Source organism: Ambystoma mexicanum, chromosome 11, assembly GCF_040938575.1.
Source record: "Ambystoma mexicanum isolate Mex_15411 chromosome 11, UKY_AmexF1_1, whole genome shotgun sequence".
In the NCBI taxonomy this organism is placed as follows: domain Eukaryota; kingdom Metazoa; phylum Chordata; class Amphibia; order Caudata; family Ambystomatidae; genus Ambystoma; species Ambystoma mexicanum.
Window position 1 is genome coordinate 1,119,712,651 of NC_090934.1, and position 19,932 is coordinate 1,119,732,582.

The 19,932-nt window shown below is 42.9% G+C and overlaps 1 protein-coding gene across 5 annotated transcripts in view; it reads right to left on the reverse strand.

The window, feature by feature from the left end:
- Positions 1 to 19,932, reverse strand: part of SCAPER (S-phase cyclin A associated protein in the ER) — a 4,210,252-nt gene that overhangs the window by 2,365,109 nt on the left and 1,825,211 nt on the right. For all 5 annotated transcript variants that reach the window (XM_069624455.1, XM_069624453.1, XM_069624454.1 and 2 more), the window contains exon 16: positions 1,326 to 1,468. In XM_069624455.1, the coding sequence (XP_069480556.1) occupies positions 1,326 to 1,468 (143 nt within the window). The remainder of the gene's footprint in view (positions 1 to 1,325; positions 1,469 to 19,932) is intronic.

Here is a 19,932-nt window from a genome sequence, read left to right on the forward strand (position 1 = left end):
CGGGCGGTGGAGGGGACGGGGGAGCCCGTCTCCCGAGCCGCTGCCGGGCTCGCTGAACCTCCGGCTTCTCGTCACGGCGAGGGGGCCTCTGGTGCGGAGCCCGTTTGGCCGTGTTCACGTGTTCAGGCCGCGTCTTCTTCCGCTGGGGCCTTTCTCGGGAACCCCGGGGTCGTCGGGCTCCGCTCTTTCTCCCGCGGGGCGCCCCGAGGGTTCACTCATCCCGTTCGCTGTGTTGGGCCCGCCGGGGGAGTCTCGGGGGGGGCTCAATTCCCTCTAGACGCCTGACTTCGGGGAGAGCAGCACGTTCAGGCAGCCATTGCCTGCGCGCCCCCTGGTGGCCTCCTACATTTGTTTTAAAAAAACCTTTAAGATTATTCTGGTGTCAGTAGTTGTATGGTCCTTTGGCCATGTGACATTTATCCAAATTATTGAAAATCTCTAACAACCTGGCCTATGACCATTCCGGGTCTAAAATGAGGACTAATAGGTAATTTGCATATAAAAGTACTTCGGACGTATATGTGCCACATATAATGCACTTAATGTCCCCTCATCTAAGCAAATCGCTGTTGCTAATGGTTCCACAAAGAGATTAAAGAGAAGAGGCGACAACAGACAACCTTGACAGGTTCCACAATGAATAACAATGGCAGCAGATCTCACTCCAACTGATTTTTAGGTTGTAAAGTATGAAGGTGAAGACAGATTTGGTACCTGTTGTGGAAGTGTAGGGCCACTCTGGCCTGGTTCGTGTCTGCATTTGGAGATAAAAAGCTTTTTCAGAAGCTTTGCAGGGAAGAGAAAAATGCTATCATGTCAATTATTTGGGAGTTGGGAGAGTGTTTCTTGAACATTTGCTGGGTATTAGGCTATTTGGAAAAGAGATGTTGACAGCAGTGTCCATTATACGTGCAAGCTCTGTGACAAGTGTTATAGAGCAGGCATGAGTAACAGACTGGACTGAGATGACCAGGGTGAATGCAAGAACTAACTTTGAACACCTTGCTTTCTCTCTATTATTCCAAACGGAGTGGGAGTCATTAGAGGGTACACCGCAGTTCAAGTACTAAAAAGTGAAAACATGGATAAGTAGTATTTATATTTTATTTGGCCATTTCCTTTATACTCTCTTCAACTTGTAAAGTGCACATTTTAAATATAATAGCAATTTGTTTTGGACTTTTCGTGGTCTAAGGCATTGGTATGTTCTGCCATCAGCTTCCCATAAGCATCACATGATAGGCTATAACCTAAAAATACCTGGATCCTTGCCAAATTGTCCAGTCCCTACTGAAAAGGGACGGCAACAACAAAAAAAACCTCACCTGGCCCTTTCCCGTGCAGCATCTTCTCGTGCTTTCTCCTTTTCCAAACGCTGCTGTTCAATACGAGCTTCTTGTTCCTTTCTCTTAATTTGTAGCTCTTCAACACGTGCCTGACGCTCAGCCTCCAGAACTCGTTTACGTTCCTACATATTAAGGAAAAAGTGATAAAAAATGTCAGATGTCCAGCTGACTTTTTTAGAACTTCAAATAACTTTGAGGAGAAAATACACAAAAGATTAGCAATTGTCAGTGCTGGTAAACTAAAAACAGTATAAACATATGGTCATGTTAGTTTTCTGGATTTTTACACTTTGTACACTGGAATGCAGTGAGTTTGAAAGTAGACAGCACAGCTCCACCAGGCATTAATTGTCATAAGGCGTCCTGAGTAGCCCTAACCCAATCTTAGCAGACAGAGGGGTCACAAACACATATTTGAGGTTCCGGTTTGCTTCAATAATCCTTCACCTGAGGGCTATGAAAACAAAATTACAAATTCGGATGCCACTTCATGCGCTGAAAAGTGTGCACTCTGTTCTACTTCAGATGTCCACAGGCGATGTACTGCAGAAGTTAACTTCAGTCTTGGGACAATGTATCTTTTTTCACCAATTAATTTATACATGTTTAGGCAACGTGGCAATGTGAGTATTTGCTTTATATTTAAAAATTTGTATTTATTTATTGTTATTTGGTTAATAAATCTTCAGCAATTATACAAAATGTAATAACACAATTCGTACATACTTAAACAACAATATAGAATTAATATCAAATTAAATGTCTAAGGAAATCCAATTAATTATTTAAGAACACACTTGAGTCACAGTTTCTTTATTCCTTAATTAATTTAAGATGTGATTTAAGAAAGTGCATAATGCCAACACCAATGAAATTTGGTCACCTCTCCTACACCTTTCCCAAAAGGCCTCAGTCGAGATAAAATCTGAGCTGTGCATATATTTTACTAATTTTTCTAATCTTTCCTCTGCTAAGGCCCTATATTCTAGTACCCAATCTGTAGTTGCCTCACACGTGCCTACTTCATGCACAATTTGTATTCATAGCATCTTGTGCCCTACTATTCTCTCAGAGTGTTGACTTCTCTCATGTGTATCCAAATAAATCTAAATACATACACATCCTACAAAGGTTTTTTATCAGGGATATTTTCATGGAAGGCATTATAGTTCCCACTTTCCTTATTATCTTGACTAATTCCTTAGCTAGGCTTTTCTGTTTCAGTGTTTCATAGTTTTTATTCCAATCGCAATCGTTGTCATTCGTGTGAGGCACTTAATCTAAGAACCTTAATAAATCATTGTTCTTTGCTGCCTTCATTTTCACAAAGAGTAATTTTTTACTGTTCCAATAAAGTTCATAGGAAAGGTAATACAAATTCAAGACTAATTTTGGATAAAGGATAGGCAACAGGCAGATTTTAAAAATGATATATTCAAGTGTTTCAATCCATCTTGGATGTTTTACCTCGGTAGCTAAAGTATAGTTTACTTGCGGTACCATTTCTGTCTATAAAAGGTCCTTAATGGAATCAGAGAGAACCCACCATAATTTAAGTCAAAACCCTTTCTGCTGTTTCTATGGGTTTAATACTGTTAGGAACATTCCTATTGATGTCTAATACAGTCATGTTAGCATAGAAATATACGCCTAGGTATTTGAATTAATTTACCACCTTAATGGCCTCTTTTCCCATTGTCCATTTAAACTATGGGTACATACTTTACTTTTTACAGAATGTCATCATTTTTGTGTTTTTGATATTAATTACTAAATTATTCTCCGGACTATAGATTTGTACTTGGTTCAGTAACTGTTGCAGCCTGATCTTAAACTTTGATCAATATCTCCAAAGTATATATTAGGCTTTGGAGGCTTTGTTTATTTACACTCATTGGTTCATAAAGACAACAAAATAGTTGCAAAAATGTTACTGCTAATGGGCAGATAAGCGATCAATCAGTAGTTTGATGGATCTAGAGTCACCCCTTTTGTGTATCAGTATCAAAATGGATACTCTCCAAGAAGTTGGATAGGATCCATATCTGATCATTCATTGAAATAAAGTATACAAAATCTGTGACCAAAATTGGGGGATATTTCTTTATTACTACACTTGCCAGAGTATCCAGACCCGGTGCTCCTCTATCCTTTCTCTAGTACACTTGTCTAGCCATTTCTTGTGATCGTTCAGTATGTCATTCCTGTCTGGCAACCCCCCTTCTTTACTATGACTAGGTCACCCCCCCGCCTGGCAATCTTGACCTTTTGAAATTAGCCAAAAAAATGTGTTAACTTTTACGTACTTAATGAAATAATGTATATGTATTTCGCAAAAAAACAAACAGTGTTTTTTAAGCCCTGTTAAACTTTATTTATGGTTGTGTACGTTCATGTCTTTTCATTTGTTTATGCACTTTTATATGCACTGGTAAAGCTATGTAAAACAGGGGTACAATAGAAAAATACTCCACATAATAGAAAAAAGTAAAAAAGAAATGATTTGAAAATAGAACAAGAAAATACAGATTCCCTAGCTAAATAATTAAAGCTGTGTGAACTCAATCAGTTTCCTTGCTCTTCTACTTTTCAAATTGATAAAAGGAAGCACAGAGTTGTCCCTGTGAAATTAAAAACATGAAGAAATAAGTATTATTTAAATAAATATTAGTACATATTTGATCGTATGTGGTAGGACGCCACCCCTTTTGTTTCGACCCCCCTTTTTTAAACATAGATCTCAAAAATTCAATCCAGTTGTTTGTCGATCGGAATATTTTGATTTGAGAAGGTACGTCTATTTTTCTAATTAGCCCTAGAACACCTTTGAGTATTTTGTAGTAATAAGCCTAAAAATAACTTGCCATTTTACAGCAGTTTCTGATCATCTATACAGTTTCTGGCAGTTTTCATATGTCTAAAGAAGGCTTTTCTTCTTTAACAGAAACTGAGGTGTCTCTTCCCCATATCTTACACGTACAAGTCTTATCTCTTGACGCAGCTATCTTTTCTTTAAAATAAAGTTATAGTTGTGGGATGTATTAACCCGCTTTATCGAAGAAACAGTAACTTTCTTCCTTAGATTTCTTACATACATTGTGATCCAGTTTGTCAAGACAATTGGGGTTAGAGCCCAAGGCTGGGTGGTTTCAACTTGTATATTGTAGTACAAAAGATTATTTAATATAGTTATGTTCTTGTTGTTCCAAGTAATTCTGCTTCCCAGTACGTTAGTTATAAAGTCCCCAGTATATTCATATGGGGGTTTACTTTGTGTGATAGCATTTATCTCAAGAGAAAGCAGTGCATGATCACTCTTGGCATTGTGAATTACTTGTAACTTTCTAGTCCTATCAAAGAATTTGCACTTAATAAAAAAGTAATTCAATATAGATATGTGGGCTTTACACCCCAGATGAAGTCACCTGTGACATGACCCCTCACTTTCCCATTTATCATTATCAGTTGCCATTCTGCAAATCATTTTCCTCAATTTCACAGTTTAGTGTCAATATCTTAAGTTTTAAGCTAACCTTCAGATTGATTAAACCCGGGGTCAAATTCCATTTCTTCATTTATAGTACAATTTGCTGTGCATTTAGAATTCAGATCACCTCTGTGAGAAACCTGGGGGTATCCTCACTCCCACTCTGCCGGGATCCTCTTCTCAGGTGGCCAGGGAAATGCCATTGCTTTTGGATCCTGACCCTGGGGGTGGAGAAATGAGAAAGGATCACCTGGGTGGAGGGTCCTTGGGGAATGGAAGTGGGGAACCCACAGGCGAGACATGGTATCCCCCTTTCCTTTCTAAAAACAAACCTAACCATCCCCCAGCCTTTATGGGCTTTTATAAAACATCTCCCCTCATTTTCCCACAATTTTCCTATGACAGTACTGGAACGAGGAAGAGGCGCCTAGGAGTAATGAACACTAGTAACACCTTTCACCACTCTAGTACTGGAACGAGGAAGATGCCTGCAAATTACTGTGAATGTCAGGCATGTCCCTCTAACTACAGTCAGGCAAGTCCAATTAAGAGCTCACACCTGCAACCCTGTCAAGTGGTTCCAGGTGTATAAGAGAAGTGAAGAGCAACACGAGGATCAACAAGGAGGTCTGTGTGGGAGAAGCCAGCAGAGAGTCCTTTAAGTGAAGAGGCAGCCGTGGTGGCTCCTTAAAGGAAGTCAGAATGCCGGCAGATGTGAGTTGGGCCACTAGACATCCACTGTTGTAGGAACCTCTGTGGTCGAGGAAGACCAGCTGGAGCTACGAACCGAAGAGAACGAGGAAAAGAAGCCGCCAGCGTCCACGGAAGCAAAGCGGAGCTGCCGGCGAGTGCAGAGAAGCACCCGAAGTGCGAGCAGGGCTCGTAGTTACTGGCAAGCCAGCTGGCAAAGCAGAAGTGGAGCGAAGGAGCCACTGAAGAGGTACGCCGAGGACTGGCGAGAGTACAGGGGAATCTCACTCGAGACCAGGGTGCTCCTAGGGGCTATGCACAGAAATGCCATATGAATCAAATAGAATAGCAAATAATTAAATGACATACATACTGAAATAAACCCGAAGCCACGGGTGACTAAGAATTAAGCTGCAAAGTCTAATCACGAACATTTGAATATCGAATTGAATGGGAACTTTGTGGGCAAAGCAACAAGCTGTTGAAAGTTCAAAGTGAAAATGCACAATTGAAACTCATATGAAATAAGGAGCGCGAGTGTGAAAGAGCATGACAGAAAGGTGGGGAATAAATAAGACCACCACAAAGTGACCTTTGTGAATGAATACAGTGCGGCAAAGCCAAAGACTGGCATAAGATGTGTGACACATTGTGGCAAGGTCAAGAGGCTATCTAGGAGAAGCCAGTCGAGTGTGAAACTGCACATAAAGCCAAGAGGCCGAAGAGAAGAAACTAAGTGAATGTGAATCTGACACAGGGGCAGAGAGAAGAACCTGTGTGGGCTGAAGGTCCGAGGGCTCCTGGGTGCGCAACCTGCGATGGGTGGACCGTGTGGTCCGACAACTGCGCCTAGATCAGGGAAACCTCCATTGTGAAAGCAAAAGACATTTGGGGCTTACTTTGTGTGATAGCAGGGAAACAAACCAAGAAGGAGCACTTTAAGTGAACTGTTAATGCAATCCAGAAGGAGGGACAAGTTGACCTGGAGTTGTGTTGAACAATGAAAAACTGAAGCCAAGTATAAGTTGCTACATTAAAGTCTTGGGAGGGGAACCCCTGGGCCTGATGAACTGAAAATGCTGTCTTGAGGATGGAGCCCTCAAGACTCCTTGCTTTGGAACTGTATTGTCTTGAACTTGTGGAAGGGAACCCCGAGAATTGTGTGGGACTGTGTTGCCTTGAACTTGAGGAAAGAAACTCCAAGGATTTGTGGAACCGTTTGAACTTGAGAAGGGTAATCTCAACACTTTTTGTGAAACTTTCTTGCACTTGGGGAATGGGAGCTGAAAAGGAAGTTGGGAGCTGGAAGAAGCTCAGAACTTTGTGTTGATCACCATTTATTTTATTAGTGACATCCCTACACCACCCAATATAATCACATTTTCTGGGTGATAACTCCAATCCATTAACTATGATTGTAGCTGTCTTTTGATTTCATTATTAATAAACATCGGATGTAGAGTTATTTATATTTATCAAGATACATTATTCTGATGAACCAATGTGCTGCACCTGTCCGTCTAAAGCACCACTACAAGTCCTTTTTTACTCCAATTAATAAACCACCATACGTGCCTCCTCTAGGACCTTGTTTTGCAGCTGTAATTATTCTAGTAAAGTCTTCTAATGTAGGAGCTACCTCTAGCCATGTCTTATGCAAGAGTATAAAAGAATGGCCCTTGAACAGGTCCCACGAGGGCATGTTCTTAATAAGGTGCTAAAATTCCCTTGTGTTCCAAGAGGCAATTTTTATAGTTTCTAGAGGCAAGACCACTGTTGGTTTACCATCTAAGCAGATGACAGCTAATACTAGTAGTCTTGACTCCTGTTACATACATCTGGATTGTAATGTAGTTCAGCTTTTAATCCTCGGTTATGCCAATTAAAGTGTATGGTATGGTATGGTAATGTTTACTGGTATAGCGCCTATACACAGGCAAGTGTTTCAAAGTGCTCAAGAAGGGAAGGAACATGGGGAAAAACAACAGTCGCTGTTGCTCAGAGCCCTTGAATTTCTGAGACGGTAACAGTCTGCACAGGCAGATTAAGTGAATATTATACATTTAAAAGTTTAGATACAGCAAATAGGCCTGCTGGCGATTCTGCAGTTTTTTCAAGTGCACATTAAGGGGTGAAGACAGGGAGAACAGAGAGAACGAGCTTCAGGCAGGGCTGCATAAAGATTGTGCAAGTGCAGGAGGGGAAGGGGAACAAGTGCGCCCAGTCAGTAGAGACTGGAGAAGTGCAGAGAGAGAAGCTCTCAAGGTTTTAATTACAGTGCAGTGGGGTGGAGGGCCTTGCAGTAAGTGCGGAAAGGACTGGCAAGGGGTGCCTGGGACCTGTGAGACTCTGGGGTATACCAGACAGCCAGTCAATAAGATGTATGGAAGGAGGGAGAGAAGGAAGAGCAGAGAGCTAAGTTAGCAGGGTAGGGTGAGAGAGAAAGAAGAGAAGAGGAAGGTCTTGAGGAGTTTCCGGAACTTGAGAATTTCAGGCTCAGGACGGAGGGTGGCAGGGAGTCTGTTCCAGAGGGAGGCACCTGCAGAGGAAAGGGATCTCCCTCCAAATCTCTGCTTGGAGAACGGCTCACTCACAGAAGGTTGGAGGTAGAAGAGCAGAGGACGCGAGAGCAACAGTATTTAGAAAGGCAACGTTGAAGGTAAGTAGGTCCCAGATCAAACTTCGGCTTCTTTTCCTTGATATGGTTTAACAATATCATAACCCTGTTTCCATAACAGCTCTCTATTTTCGTATATCATATTAGCTACTACCTGGGATCCAAAATGCACACACACTTTCCCGTTATAGTATTGGTCAAAGAATTCTACCCATTCAATGCCCTTGGTATTTATCACCATTAAGTTTGGAATTTGATGAATCATATTTAAAATGTTTGAAAGATTCATAGGAGGGTCTATCTATTTTCTTACAAGAGAAGTTTTCAATGACCACAGCCAGGTTTTTGTTGTATATGTCTTGCTGCCTGGGTGAGCAGGAATGTTGTGATGTCATGTGGAGTGTTGATGTCGGAGTGTTGGAATGTGTGAGTGAAGGTTCCAGCCCTGGTCAGTCGGTGAACCCCCTGCCTGGGTGATGGGCTGCCAGTGTTCATGTCCTTCAATGTCCTTTATGTAACTTAAATGACTGCCTGTAAAGATACTTGTGAAGCTGTTAATAAACCTGGCAAGTCAACCATAAGAAGGTATGCGAGTCACTTTGTAACAATGCCGACGATTCAGTCTTTCTGACAAGGAACCTGCGTGCTGATGCTGGACAACCTGCTGCGGGGGGTGCAGGAAGAAGGAAGAGGACAACACTGCCCCCAAAACAAGACAAGTAAGGCCCATCACCCAGGACACAGGCAGGGGGGGAGGAGGAGAGGCCCATGGCATGTGGGACCCTCAATTGCCCATTGGTTCATAAGAAAGAACTGGGCCTGGAACTGATCACTGAAAACGGGGAGAGCTAGATCCCGGGCCCGAGGAGAGAAGCAGGGCCATGATGTGAAGCGAAGCTCAAGAAGGGAGCTGGGCCCTGAGGGTGGAGAAGGGAAACTGTCCCATAAGGTGAAGGAAGTGGGAAGCCGCAGCTGTGCCCATAACTTATAAAGGAGCTCATTTTGGAGAGAGTTTAGAGCCCATGGTTATTGATGTGCGCAGCAAATGAAGCTGAAGTGCTGGCATGTGAGTAGAAACTGAAGCTGAAGTGCTGGCATGTGAGCAGAAACTGAAGCGCTGATGCCGTTTACTGAGAAACATAGCCCTTTCCGAATAGAAAACTGTGACCACAGCGCTCTGCTATTAATAGGTGACGGTTGGTCAGCTGGAGATGTGAGCACTTTGTATGCCTTTGTAGCAATGATGATGTCACTGGAGGGCCCTGGAGAGTTAGGCAATCGGAGAGAATGTTCTTGACAAGGATTCGGTATCCGTTTGAGCTGCAGTCGCTGTTAATACGCGGCGCAGTTAGCAGAGGCACGGAAGGCTAACTATAGAGAAAAGCACCTAAAGAAGCGTGCAACGTGATGAGGACATTTTCGGAAACTGAAACCAAGGCGGTGACGTATCGCATGAGAAGGAGCCAGAAGAGATGCGCCCTGAAAGGTGACTTAAACCTATCCTTATGTGTGGAAAGAGACGGTGGCAAAATAAGGGCTTCTTAAGTTGGGAAGCGAAGAGGCGCCCGTTAGAAAAAGGGGAAGTGTCCATAAAAGAAGCAAGGACATAGAAGCGTTCAGCAAGTCCAGTCCCAGTGGATTTGAGTGCCGGACAGCCGCGCATCGTGCGGGAGATACATAGGTCAGCGCTACGTGGCCGTTGCTACGGGGAGTGGCAGCGGCAAGGATTTACAAGGAGTTTTCCACCGAAGGAAGAAACAGTGGGGAGCGGTGATACTGCTGTAGAGTTCTGTGCAAGCAAGTACAGGAAAAGAAAAGAAATATGTGTATCCTTTTTTTTTTGTTGGTTTTGAAGCACTGTTTCAAAAAGGAAATTGAAAAATATTTAGTGTTGACATGTAGCAGTCCCAAGGGGTCAAGAGTCTTACGAATTCCTAAAGAGATACAAGATGAGTAAGGGTGAGTGCAAATGTATTAAAAACGTGATGTTAGATTTAACTAGATTTAACAATTTGAGGAATTTGCAGGTAAAGCCAAGGACTGACTATGGACGTTTAGGGGCATTTTTATAGGTTACTGCGTGAGAGCGGTTTGGTTATGGATGAAGGTAGATGTAACCAAATTTGAGGAATTTGCAGGTAAACAAGGACTGGCTATGGACACTAAGGATGTATTGGTAGGGCACAGCAGTAGGTTGCTTGAAGGCAACATGGACTTTTAGGAATTCCTAGAATGTTATTGTACCCGATTTGATGATTGTCGGTTCAAACGTTATAAGTTATGCATATGGAATGTTACAATGCAAATGAATTTTAACTGACTCTGTTATGATATAGTCAAAGTTAGCAGGAAGTGTGGTGTGAGTCAGAGAAGATGTGAGATGCGTAGCGCCCATAGTGTGTGGGTGAGTGCCACAATGGTGTTAGAAAGAGGTAGCGCCTCCGGTGTTAGTGTGAAACTTGGCTAGCATTGTAAGTGCGTGAGTGTCACCGATGGTGAGTGTGCCTAGCTGACATGTTAATCCTACCATATGCTGAGATGGGTTGTGATCTCAGCATAGTTTTAAGTTTGGTATGGGTGCGTCTGTGGTAGGGGCGTACATGGGTTAACGGTATACTGTGGATTGTGGTGGTAGCGCCACCACTTCTGTGTGGAAGTGTCTGGAATAATTCAGATGCATGGTGAGGCCACGTATATTTGTGCATGGTGGTAGCGCCACCTTTACAGTGAGGGCGTGACTGTGATATAGTCATGCAGGGTAAATAGCTATTCTGAGTGGTAGTAACTCCATCCAGACAAGGTTCGACTTTGAGTACAGTCCTGCTTGAGTCATAGCTATTGTGCTGGGTGGTAGCGCCCCCAGTTGGTTGGAGTGTGACCGTTATAAAGTCACAAATGGGTAAAGAGGTATGTGTGCGGGTGGTAGGGCCCCTGGTATTTGTAGGAGCATGTCTGTTGGTGATGGGCATGAAAGGTCACACATGTACTTCTATCTTGTGGTCGTGTACCACTAATGTTTTTCTTTTATTGCGCGCAGGCGGTTGTTCCTGGCTGCACTGCGTACCTATTGAAGACTCGCACCATCTTTTAGGGTCCAGCGTGTGTTAGTATTGTGTTGTTGGTCCCTGTGTGCCTGGCCAGTACACAGGGAGTAAGCTGAGTGTCAGAGTGTTGTGCACATGCGGTGTGCCTGCCCTGGTCATACCAGTCTGTGTGGATGGGGTGTGTTGGTATGAGTGGAGGTGTGTCCCATGGTGTTTTGCATGTTGTGATTAGTTGCAAGCAGGAGAGATGTGTTGTGTGCAGTGCCTAGTGTGTGCAGTGTGTTAATGTAAAGGGGGGGAGATATGTTGTATATGTCTTGCCTGGGTGAGCAGGAATGTTGTGATGTCATGTGGAGTGTTGATGTCTGAATGTTGGAATGTGTGAGTGAAGGTTCCAGCCCTGGTCAGTTGGTGAACCCCCTGCCTGGGTGATGGGCTGCCAGTGTTCATGTCCTTCACTGTCCTTTATGTAACTTAAATGACTACCTGTAAAGATACTTGTGAAGCTGTTAATAAACCTGGCAAGTCAACCATAAGAAGGTATGCGAGTCACTTCGTAACAGTTTTCTCTTACATTTTTGGTCTTAACCGCATATGCCTCATTGTTTTTTTCTTTTTCTTCATCCACTTAGCAGTACTTACAACTACTTGTCACTTGTTTCAGTGGACCGATGTTGTTCTTTACCCATCTCTGTTGAACACAATTGTATTCAAGTCTTGACTTGGTGCATGTACACAATCTACTTTATTAGTTATTTTTTTTGTTTTTCTGGTCCAGTGGTTTAGCCATGGTTTTCTTGCTTTTATTGATCGCACTGTGGTTCTTGTTCGCATATGGGCTAAAAAGAATTCCCAGAGAATTAACCAGAGGTTATTTCAGTAATGCCAAGAGTGTGATATTTGCAATGTTCACTTCTATAAGTAGTTTTGACAAGTCACACTTATGATTAGTGCATTTGTTCTCAGTTGATTTAATTATTTTGTGCTTTCCTTTGTGTTCTCCTTTTATTGCCTTTCATCTGTTTCACTAAAGGTTGCTCAATTATTAGTAATTCTGCATCTAACCTTATTGAGGTTTTATTATACTCTCCTGATAACTCTAGTTGTTCTGAAAGGTGAAAAGCTCTCCTCTCCTAATCCGACTACACTACTAAGACTTTAGTCTTTTGTGAGCCTTTAGTTGAACCAGCGCTAGACTCTGTGGTCCTTTTACCCCACAAACGTTGATAAGGACCTGCTTGTTTAATTTTTCGGGACTCAGCTTTTGTATCAAATCTATTATTGATGTTTTGTCTTTAGATGGATTCTCATTAAAGATCACGACTGACACAGGTGACACAATTAGATGAATTTCAAGGTAGGAAATGTGACTCACTTAAACAGATTTCAGGGGTGGGATCTGTGATGCATTTCGATGAATGTCCGGGTTAGGGAATCAGACGCACTTAGGTGGATTTCAGGGGTTGGAAATGTGATGCACTTAGATGGATTTTTGGGGGAGGGGGTGTGACACACTTGGATTGAATCCTGGGGAGGGAGGTGTGATGAGTTGGATGGATTCCGGGGGAGGGAGTTGTGGCGTGGTTGGGTGAGCTTCGGGGATGGGTGATGTGATGCACTTGGATGGATTTTCGGGGGGGGGGTGACGCACTTGGATTGATTCCTGGGGGGGTGAGTGGTGCACTTGGGTGGATTTTCAGAGGATTAGGGGATGTGGCACGCTTGGGTGGATTTCCAGAACTTTCACAACAATCCGTACTATAAACTCACTCCTCTGCATAGACCTCTCAAACTCTGTACTTAACGCAACCAGACCTCTACAGCACCACAGTCCGCACATACTCCACAACAACAAAGCAAACCACACACAATCTCACACAACAGCACATGGTGGCCAAACTTCTGAAAATCGCATGTATGCTCAGTGAACAGTGTTTCCAAAATGAAGCTGCCAACAGCACACCACAGCTGTCTTTCTCTTTTCCCACTCAAACCTACTAACCACCCACCCTCCCTCCTTGCATTACAGATCTGCCTTAGTGCCTGGAGACCACACAAGTGGCATCAGTGCACACTAAACATTTTTTTAACATTAACATAATCAACCTGTGCGATTTTTCCCCAGTTCCTCTCTTATTAAGTTTAATGTTGTTATTTGGGGTATGAGGTCCTCCGATAGCTTGCAGTATAATTTGACCAGAACCTTTAAGACCAGAATGAGTGCTCTCAACAAAGAAGGGTCAGGAGTCCAAATTCTCTCAGGATTTAAAGATATTCTTATACAGTCAATGAACTCTAGCAACTCTGTTCAATCAGTCTCAAGAAGAGGGATATTGGTGTTTGTTTTATTCTTAATTCCCATTTCTTGTAACCCATCCACAGTGAGGTTAACCTTCAACCTCAATGCAGTGTTTTAAAAAAGAGAAATCTGATTCACAATCAGGTTTAGGGCCTTGGACCCAGGCACTCTATTCTGCTTTTCTCCGAAAATACAATTACATCATCCAAATCTTTCCTTTAGTCTGTTTCTTCAATTAGCCCTTCGCTGGCCACTATATCTCTTGTGTTGTCAAGAGCTTGGCTTGGGGCCATTCACAACACAATAGGCTCATTTTCGACCTCAATAAAAGGTCGTGATTTTGATCATTTTTAATAGGATTTTGAGCAAAATTGCACTGCGACTGACCGAACTCTGACACAGCTAACTCCAGGGTGCCATTCCTGTTTAAAGTTGATTCATTCACTTGTGTTAAAGCGGACACATTTCCCCATAATATTTGAAGATTGAGACATTGTGTTACATTCTTTAGATTTTTTTCTTGTTTTTTACTCTGATGGGTGCTCATGCAAGGGCAATTTCTTTAGCCCCCTTTTTGTCTTGATCTGTTTTCATCCAGGCGAAGCCCCTTTTTTCCAATTGAGTCACTCGTCTGGCCTTTTTTTCTTAAATTGTATGCCATTTAAAGCAATTTAAATTAATGGCCACTTTTGTATATTTTGGCCTTTAAATCATCAGGACTTGTATAACTTAAGTCCTGCCTTCTCACACACACAAATTAAGCCCTATTAACAGAGTCACATGGCAACTGAACAGCCTTTTGGAGAAAGTACGTAATATAATATGTGTGGAATAGTCATGCTGTCTCTTTGGTTGCACTTTAAACTTCTGGAAGTTAATCAGACGCGTGCACACTAGGATTACCAATGGCGAGGTCAGCGTATCTCAGGTGTCTGAGTTTTATGACATCAGCCTCTGTTATGGAAGTTTCCTGTCATCCAGTCACATGGCAGCCAAACAGCCCAAACAGCTTTTGCACACGCCTTTGTTCACTCCTGGGGCGTTAAACAGATTACCTCCATGCCTCCGTTTACGGCAGAAGCACTAGAACACTCCCTGGAGCTCCAATGTATGGCACTCAGGACAAACATCTTTTGCCCGCAGCCGATTTTATCATCGTTTTGCACATGAAGTGACAGCTAAACAAACTGCTATTTGCCTTTGTATAAAATGGCGCAGCCTTATAAAAGTAACTGTCACTGCACAACAAGTGTCAGATCAATAAACACCAACTTACATATCTCCAGCTGTGTGCAGTTTCAACTTCTTTGTCCCCTGATTGTTTGTGTTGTTTGGATACCATGGCTGCTGACCGCATGAAGCTAGCATCACATGTTACAGTTGCAAGCCTAACTACTATAAAAAGTTCAGCATGTTTACTGTGGAAGGAAGAACAGGTCTTTTGTCACACAATTCCAACCAATGAATGGCCCGCTTCCTCCAAATGTACTCTGTCCTAAACATTCATGGAGAAAGCCTTCATGAATTCTCTTGTGGTTGTATATTGTGATTGTACAACGCTCCAATGCCTTCGAGTCTGGAGTACTGCCTAAATGTTTTCAATAGAAGAAATTCTCTCCTCTTGTACAAGCCCAGTGATTCCAGAGCCTTCCCATCAGTATTCAACTTCTGGGCTTCATCTGCAAGCGAACCAAAGTGTGAGGTGCGACAATGGAGTTCTTGAATCTTCTGCTGGATACCGGCTCGCAAAAGGTGTAAGACTTATTCTTGAGTGCTTGCTGCACCAAACACCAAGACAAAACCTTGGAACCACATGTCATCTAAATCCACTGCCGACAGATTACCTGGTTCCTTCTCGCAGTACCTCCATCAGACATGGCCTTCATCAAGCATGAACTGGTTAACATGCTCTATTGTGTCTCACAGGGACCATCCAATTCTTCCAAAAAGGGAAATTGTACTAGAGGCTTGCAGGAATATACATGCTAAAGGACATACCTTCCCTCCTGAAATCATCTAGCCTTTTCTTCACCTTGTCAAGCGATGCCAAGGACGATGAGAGACGCAGAATGAAACAATCTCTTGTTGATCAAAATATTAAACTAGTCTGGAAGCAGGTTGTCTCACAAAAACTAGATTCTGGTTCAATGCTTTCGTTTTTGTGTATCCCTGAGGTTTTAAGGCGTAGACCAGGGTTTCACAAAGAAAAAACTTTATCCATGATTCCTGGGACCAGTGGTGTCAGGACGACGAGTTCTACAGAGTTCAGTATAACAGACGTTGCACCACTCATACCATACATATTCTTATGTAGAGAAAAGCTTGATGATTACCTGATTGTCGCTGCCACAATCAATTCAAATAGGTTGTGAGTTATGTGGGAGCACACCTGGCTAGTGAGAACAATGCACATACACAATGAGGCTGAGAATGTCTCCTCTGTCCGTGCAACCCCATTTAGTGTAAGATGAACTTGATTCTAAGGGAGTGTGATCGCCATACAGAATAGTCAGAATAATACGAAAGTCATAGTCACCTTTGTCTGAAGCATACGTTGGCACATCTGGCATCTGCAATACTGGTGACTTCTTCAGTGTGTGTCTACGAGACTAGTAACCTGATGTTGACATGGAATCCCTAGCATAGAAAACCTCAAAAACAATCAATGGAGTAACCTTGCTGAAAATGTTGGGGGTACGTGACATCTAAAGGAAAGGGACCCCTACCAAATGACGGGGACAAAATGGTGTGCAACGGAAGTTGGGGGGACGGGTGGGGGGTTTAAGGGTGCAGAAGTAGTCTCAGGACACAAAGGTGGCATGATTGTTGGTATAAACTTTTATTTTTAATTGGCATCTCCAAGTTACATATTAAACCAATAATAAAACAAAGAAAACAACAACCCACCCATCCCCAACCACCTCCTGCCCCCTGACCTGCCGAATCATTGGACATTCTTAACTTGTTGATGTCCATGTGATTGAGGAACGTCCTGTCCTCTACAATATGGCCAATATTTTCAGATTCTGTGGGCACCATTGGATCATATAATCACTCCTAAGGTATTCAATTATCACTACCTCAATCTGTACTGAATCTACTGGCCTCCCCTTCTATTCTATATGTGACCCACTCCATTGCCAACATTGCCCACACTTCATGCATCCATTCTATGTTTGTAGGCGGTATCTTCTGTTTCCATTTTTTTTGCTATAAGTAGCCAGGCCGCAACCAACATCATGAATGCTTGGCGTTACTTTTTCAGAGGCAACTGTTTTTCCGGATCAAACAAACCGCACATCCATTCCCTTTGAGTACATATTATAGAACTAGGTAACATCAACTGTACCTGCTTCACTATTTCATTCCAAAATACCTTCAACACAGGGCAGTCCCACCAAATGTGCCTCCAGCCCCCCTCACTGAGCATCCACTGCAGCATTCTTGTGGCGTATTGGGAAGCATATTATGAAGCCTTTCCGGAGTGTTGTGCCATTTCACCATTATTCTGTACCATGCTTCCTTAACTGGATAGACCTCGTCAGCTTTGGTATATTGACTGATAGATTCCCCCAAAATGTTTCAGCAACCTCCTCCCCCGAGGTTTTGTTCCATCTCTGAATTTATGACTACTTAGTTGCCGGTTGCAGATCGACTAAAATAGAGTAGAGATTGGACACAAGCGGTTTATTTCCCCTATGAGTGGTAATAAAAAGTTTGCACTCTGATATATTCTTTTGAGCTCAGGCTGCTTCAACCTGTGGCGTAGCTGATAATATTCCATACAGTATCTTTCCATCAGCTCTATACTTTGTTTACAATTTTCAAACGTTCTTACCTCCCTTTGTATTAGTATATCACCTACTTTGCAGCATTCCTTTTCCATCCATTTCTTGAATGAACCCTGTACTATCCCTGGGGAGAACAGGGATTTTTAAATAGCGGTGTAAATAAGGACAGGCGCATAGAAAGATGTCCTTGCCGCAATAAACAATCCCATACATTGGTTGTTACTGAGAATACCCTGCTCGTTGTAGAACTTTGGGGGTCGATCTTGTTTGTCTAGCCACAACAATCCCTTCAGCGAAATCCCCGCTACCGCCAGATCCATTTTAACCATGATTTCGTCATATATCCCAGCAGCCATTCCCTTATCACCCATAACTGAGCAGCTTCATAATATTTAGAAATATTGGGTAGTCCCAATGCCCCCCACTCCCTCTGCTTTGATGCCATCATTGTCTCCAGGGCCACCCTTGGTCGCTTATTCTGCCAAACAAAGCGTGATATTAACCTATTGACTGTCTTAAAAGACGAGCGGGGTAGCCATACCTCAAGCACCTACAAATAGTATAGAAGTCTGGGTAACATAACCATTTTTACTGTTGCTATCCTTCCCAACCACGATATGCGGAAATGGTTCCATTTATCAAAATCCATTGTTATTCTACTTGTTAATATCGGATAATTTGCAGCATACAGCAAAGTTATTGAATTGGATATCTGTACCACCAAGTAGCCTATGGAATTCCCTGCCCTTCGGAAAGATAACACCTGCGCCAAATCCTGTCGCTGGGCCTCCGATAACTCTATCTCCATTTCTTCTGATTTAGTCAAATTTATCCTCAGCCCCGCCACACTCTCTATCTTTGCTAATTCCTCACTCAATGTCGGGATGGATATCTCCGGGTCAGTCAGAGGCATCATCATATCTTCGGCGAAAGCAGTTATTTTATATTCATCCACCCCAAACCTTATGCCCTTTATGTTTTAATTGTGTCTAATTGTTGCTAATAAGGGTTTTAAATATATAGCATATAAAAGTGGGGATAACGGACATCCCAACTACGTCCCTCCTGTAATCCGAATATATTCGGATAAGTGGGAATTGATAGACAGTAGAATTGAGGGATTCACGTAGTTGGGCTGTATCATACAAATGAACCCGGGCCCAAAACTCATATATTTTAAGGCATTAAATTAAAACCGTCAATCGACCCGGTCAAAGGCTTTCTCAGCGTCGAGCGATACCAAAAGCGCTGGGATCTGTCGGATGTTGGTTTTCTCCATTAAATGTGGCAATTTCCTAGTGCTATCCCCCGTTTGTCTTCCTTTTATGAAGCCCAACTGATCCGTGGCAATAATGTCTGGAAGAAGAGGGGTGATCCTAGCTGCCAAAATGCCTGTATAGATCTTGGCATCAAGATTTAAAAGAGCTATGGGCCGATACGACCCACACAAAGTTGGATCTTTATTAGTTTTCATGAATAGTACAACTTTCGTCTTAGCCATACTAGGGGTCACACCTGCCCCTTTCCTCACCACAGAACTGAAGAGGCTCACAAGTTGAGAACTCAGTTGTTTGCTAAATTTTTGTTAGAAACCCGCTGTAAATCACTCTGGACACGGGGGTTTATTTTTAGGTAATCTTTTGATCGTGGCAACCTCTTCCACCGTTATGTATTCCTCAAGTCTATCCCTATCCTGTCCCGTTATTTTCTGCATTGAGAGGCCACAAAAATATTGGTCCAACTCCCCCCTGTCCGGCTCATCAGGCCTATAGAGAGCCCCCATAAAACTCTTCAAACTCATTCATTATTGAGTCTGAATCCGACGTGAGTGTCGCATCTGCCTGCTTGATTCCCCTTATTACATGTTTCACAGAGGCTGTTCTAATCTGTCTGGCCAGCAACCCATTGGCCTTGTTGGTGCTTATATAGTACCGTTATCTAATATTCAACAGGGCTTTCTCTGCCTGTTGCGTATGCAACAATTCCAACTGCATTCTTAATCCTTTTTATTTCCTAAATACCTCTTTATTCTTTCCCTCTGCCAACTCTCGCCAAGTCTCCTTCAATTGGGCCTCTAATTTTGTTTCCAATGCCACCCTCATTTACCTTTTTTACACTTGGACCACTATAATCTCTACTCTAATGACTGCTTTAAATGCCTCCCAGAACACTTCTGTGGTCATTCCCTCACTTTCATTGTGTAAAAAGTATTCAACTATCTTACTGCCCAGCAATTCAACAGATATTTGGTTGAATAACACATGACAGGGTCATGGCAGGCCCATAGCCGCTTACTGTACCCCAAACTCTTCAGTCCAACAATCATCCGGGCGTGATCTGAGGTCAATATAGCCCTATATTCACCTTATCCACCTTCCCTAGCAGGGGTGCTGCTATCCATACATAGGGCCTCATTACATGTTTGGCGGTAGCTTTGCCGGTAGAACCGGCAGGCTGCCGCCAAACTAGTGATTTTTCCCGGCACCCGCAAATGGGCAATTCCCGGAGCATTCTGGCCCGCCAGACCTGGTATTTGCCCATTTGCGGGCACCGGAAAAAAATGCTCCCCATTCCAACATCTACTAGGGATAAATAGGCAAATTCCGAGGGGGTGTACCCACTATGCCTATTATTAACTCTCCAGTCTATGCTCGGGTC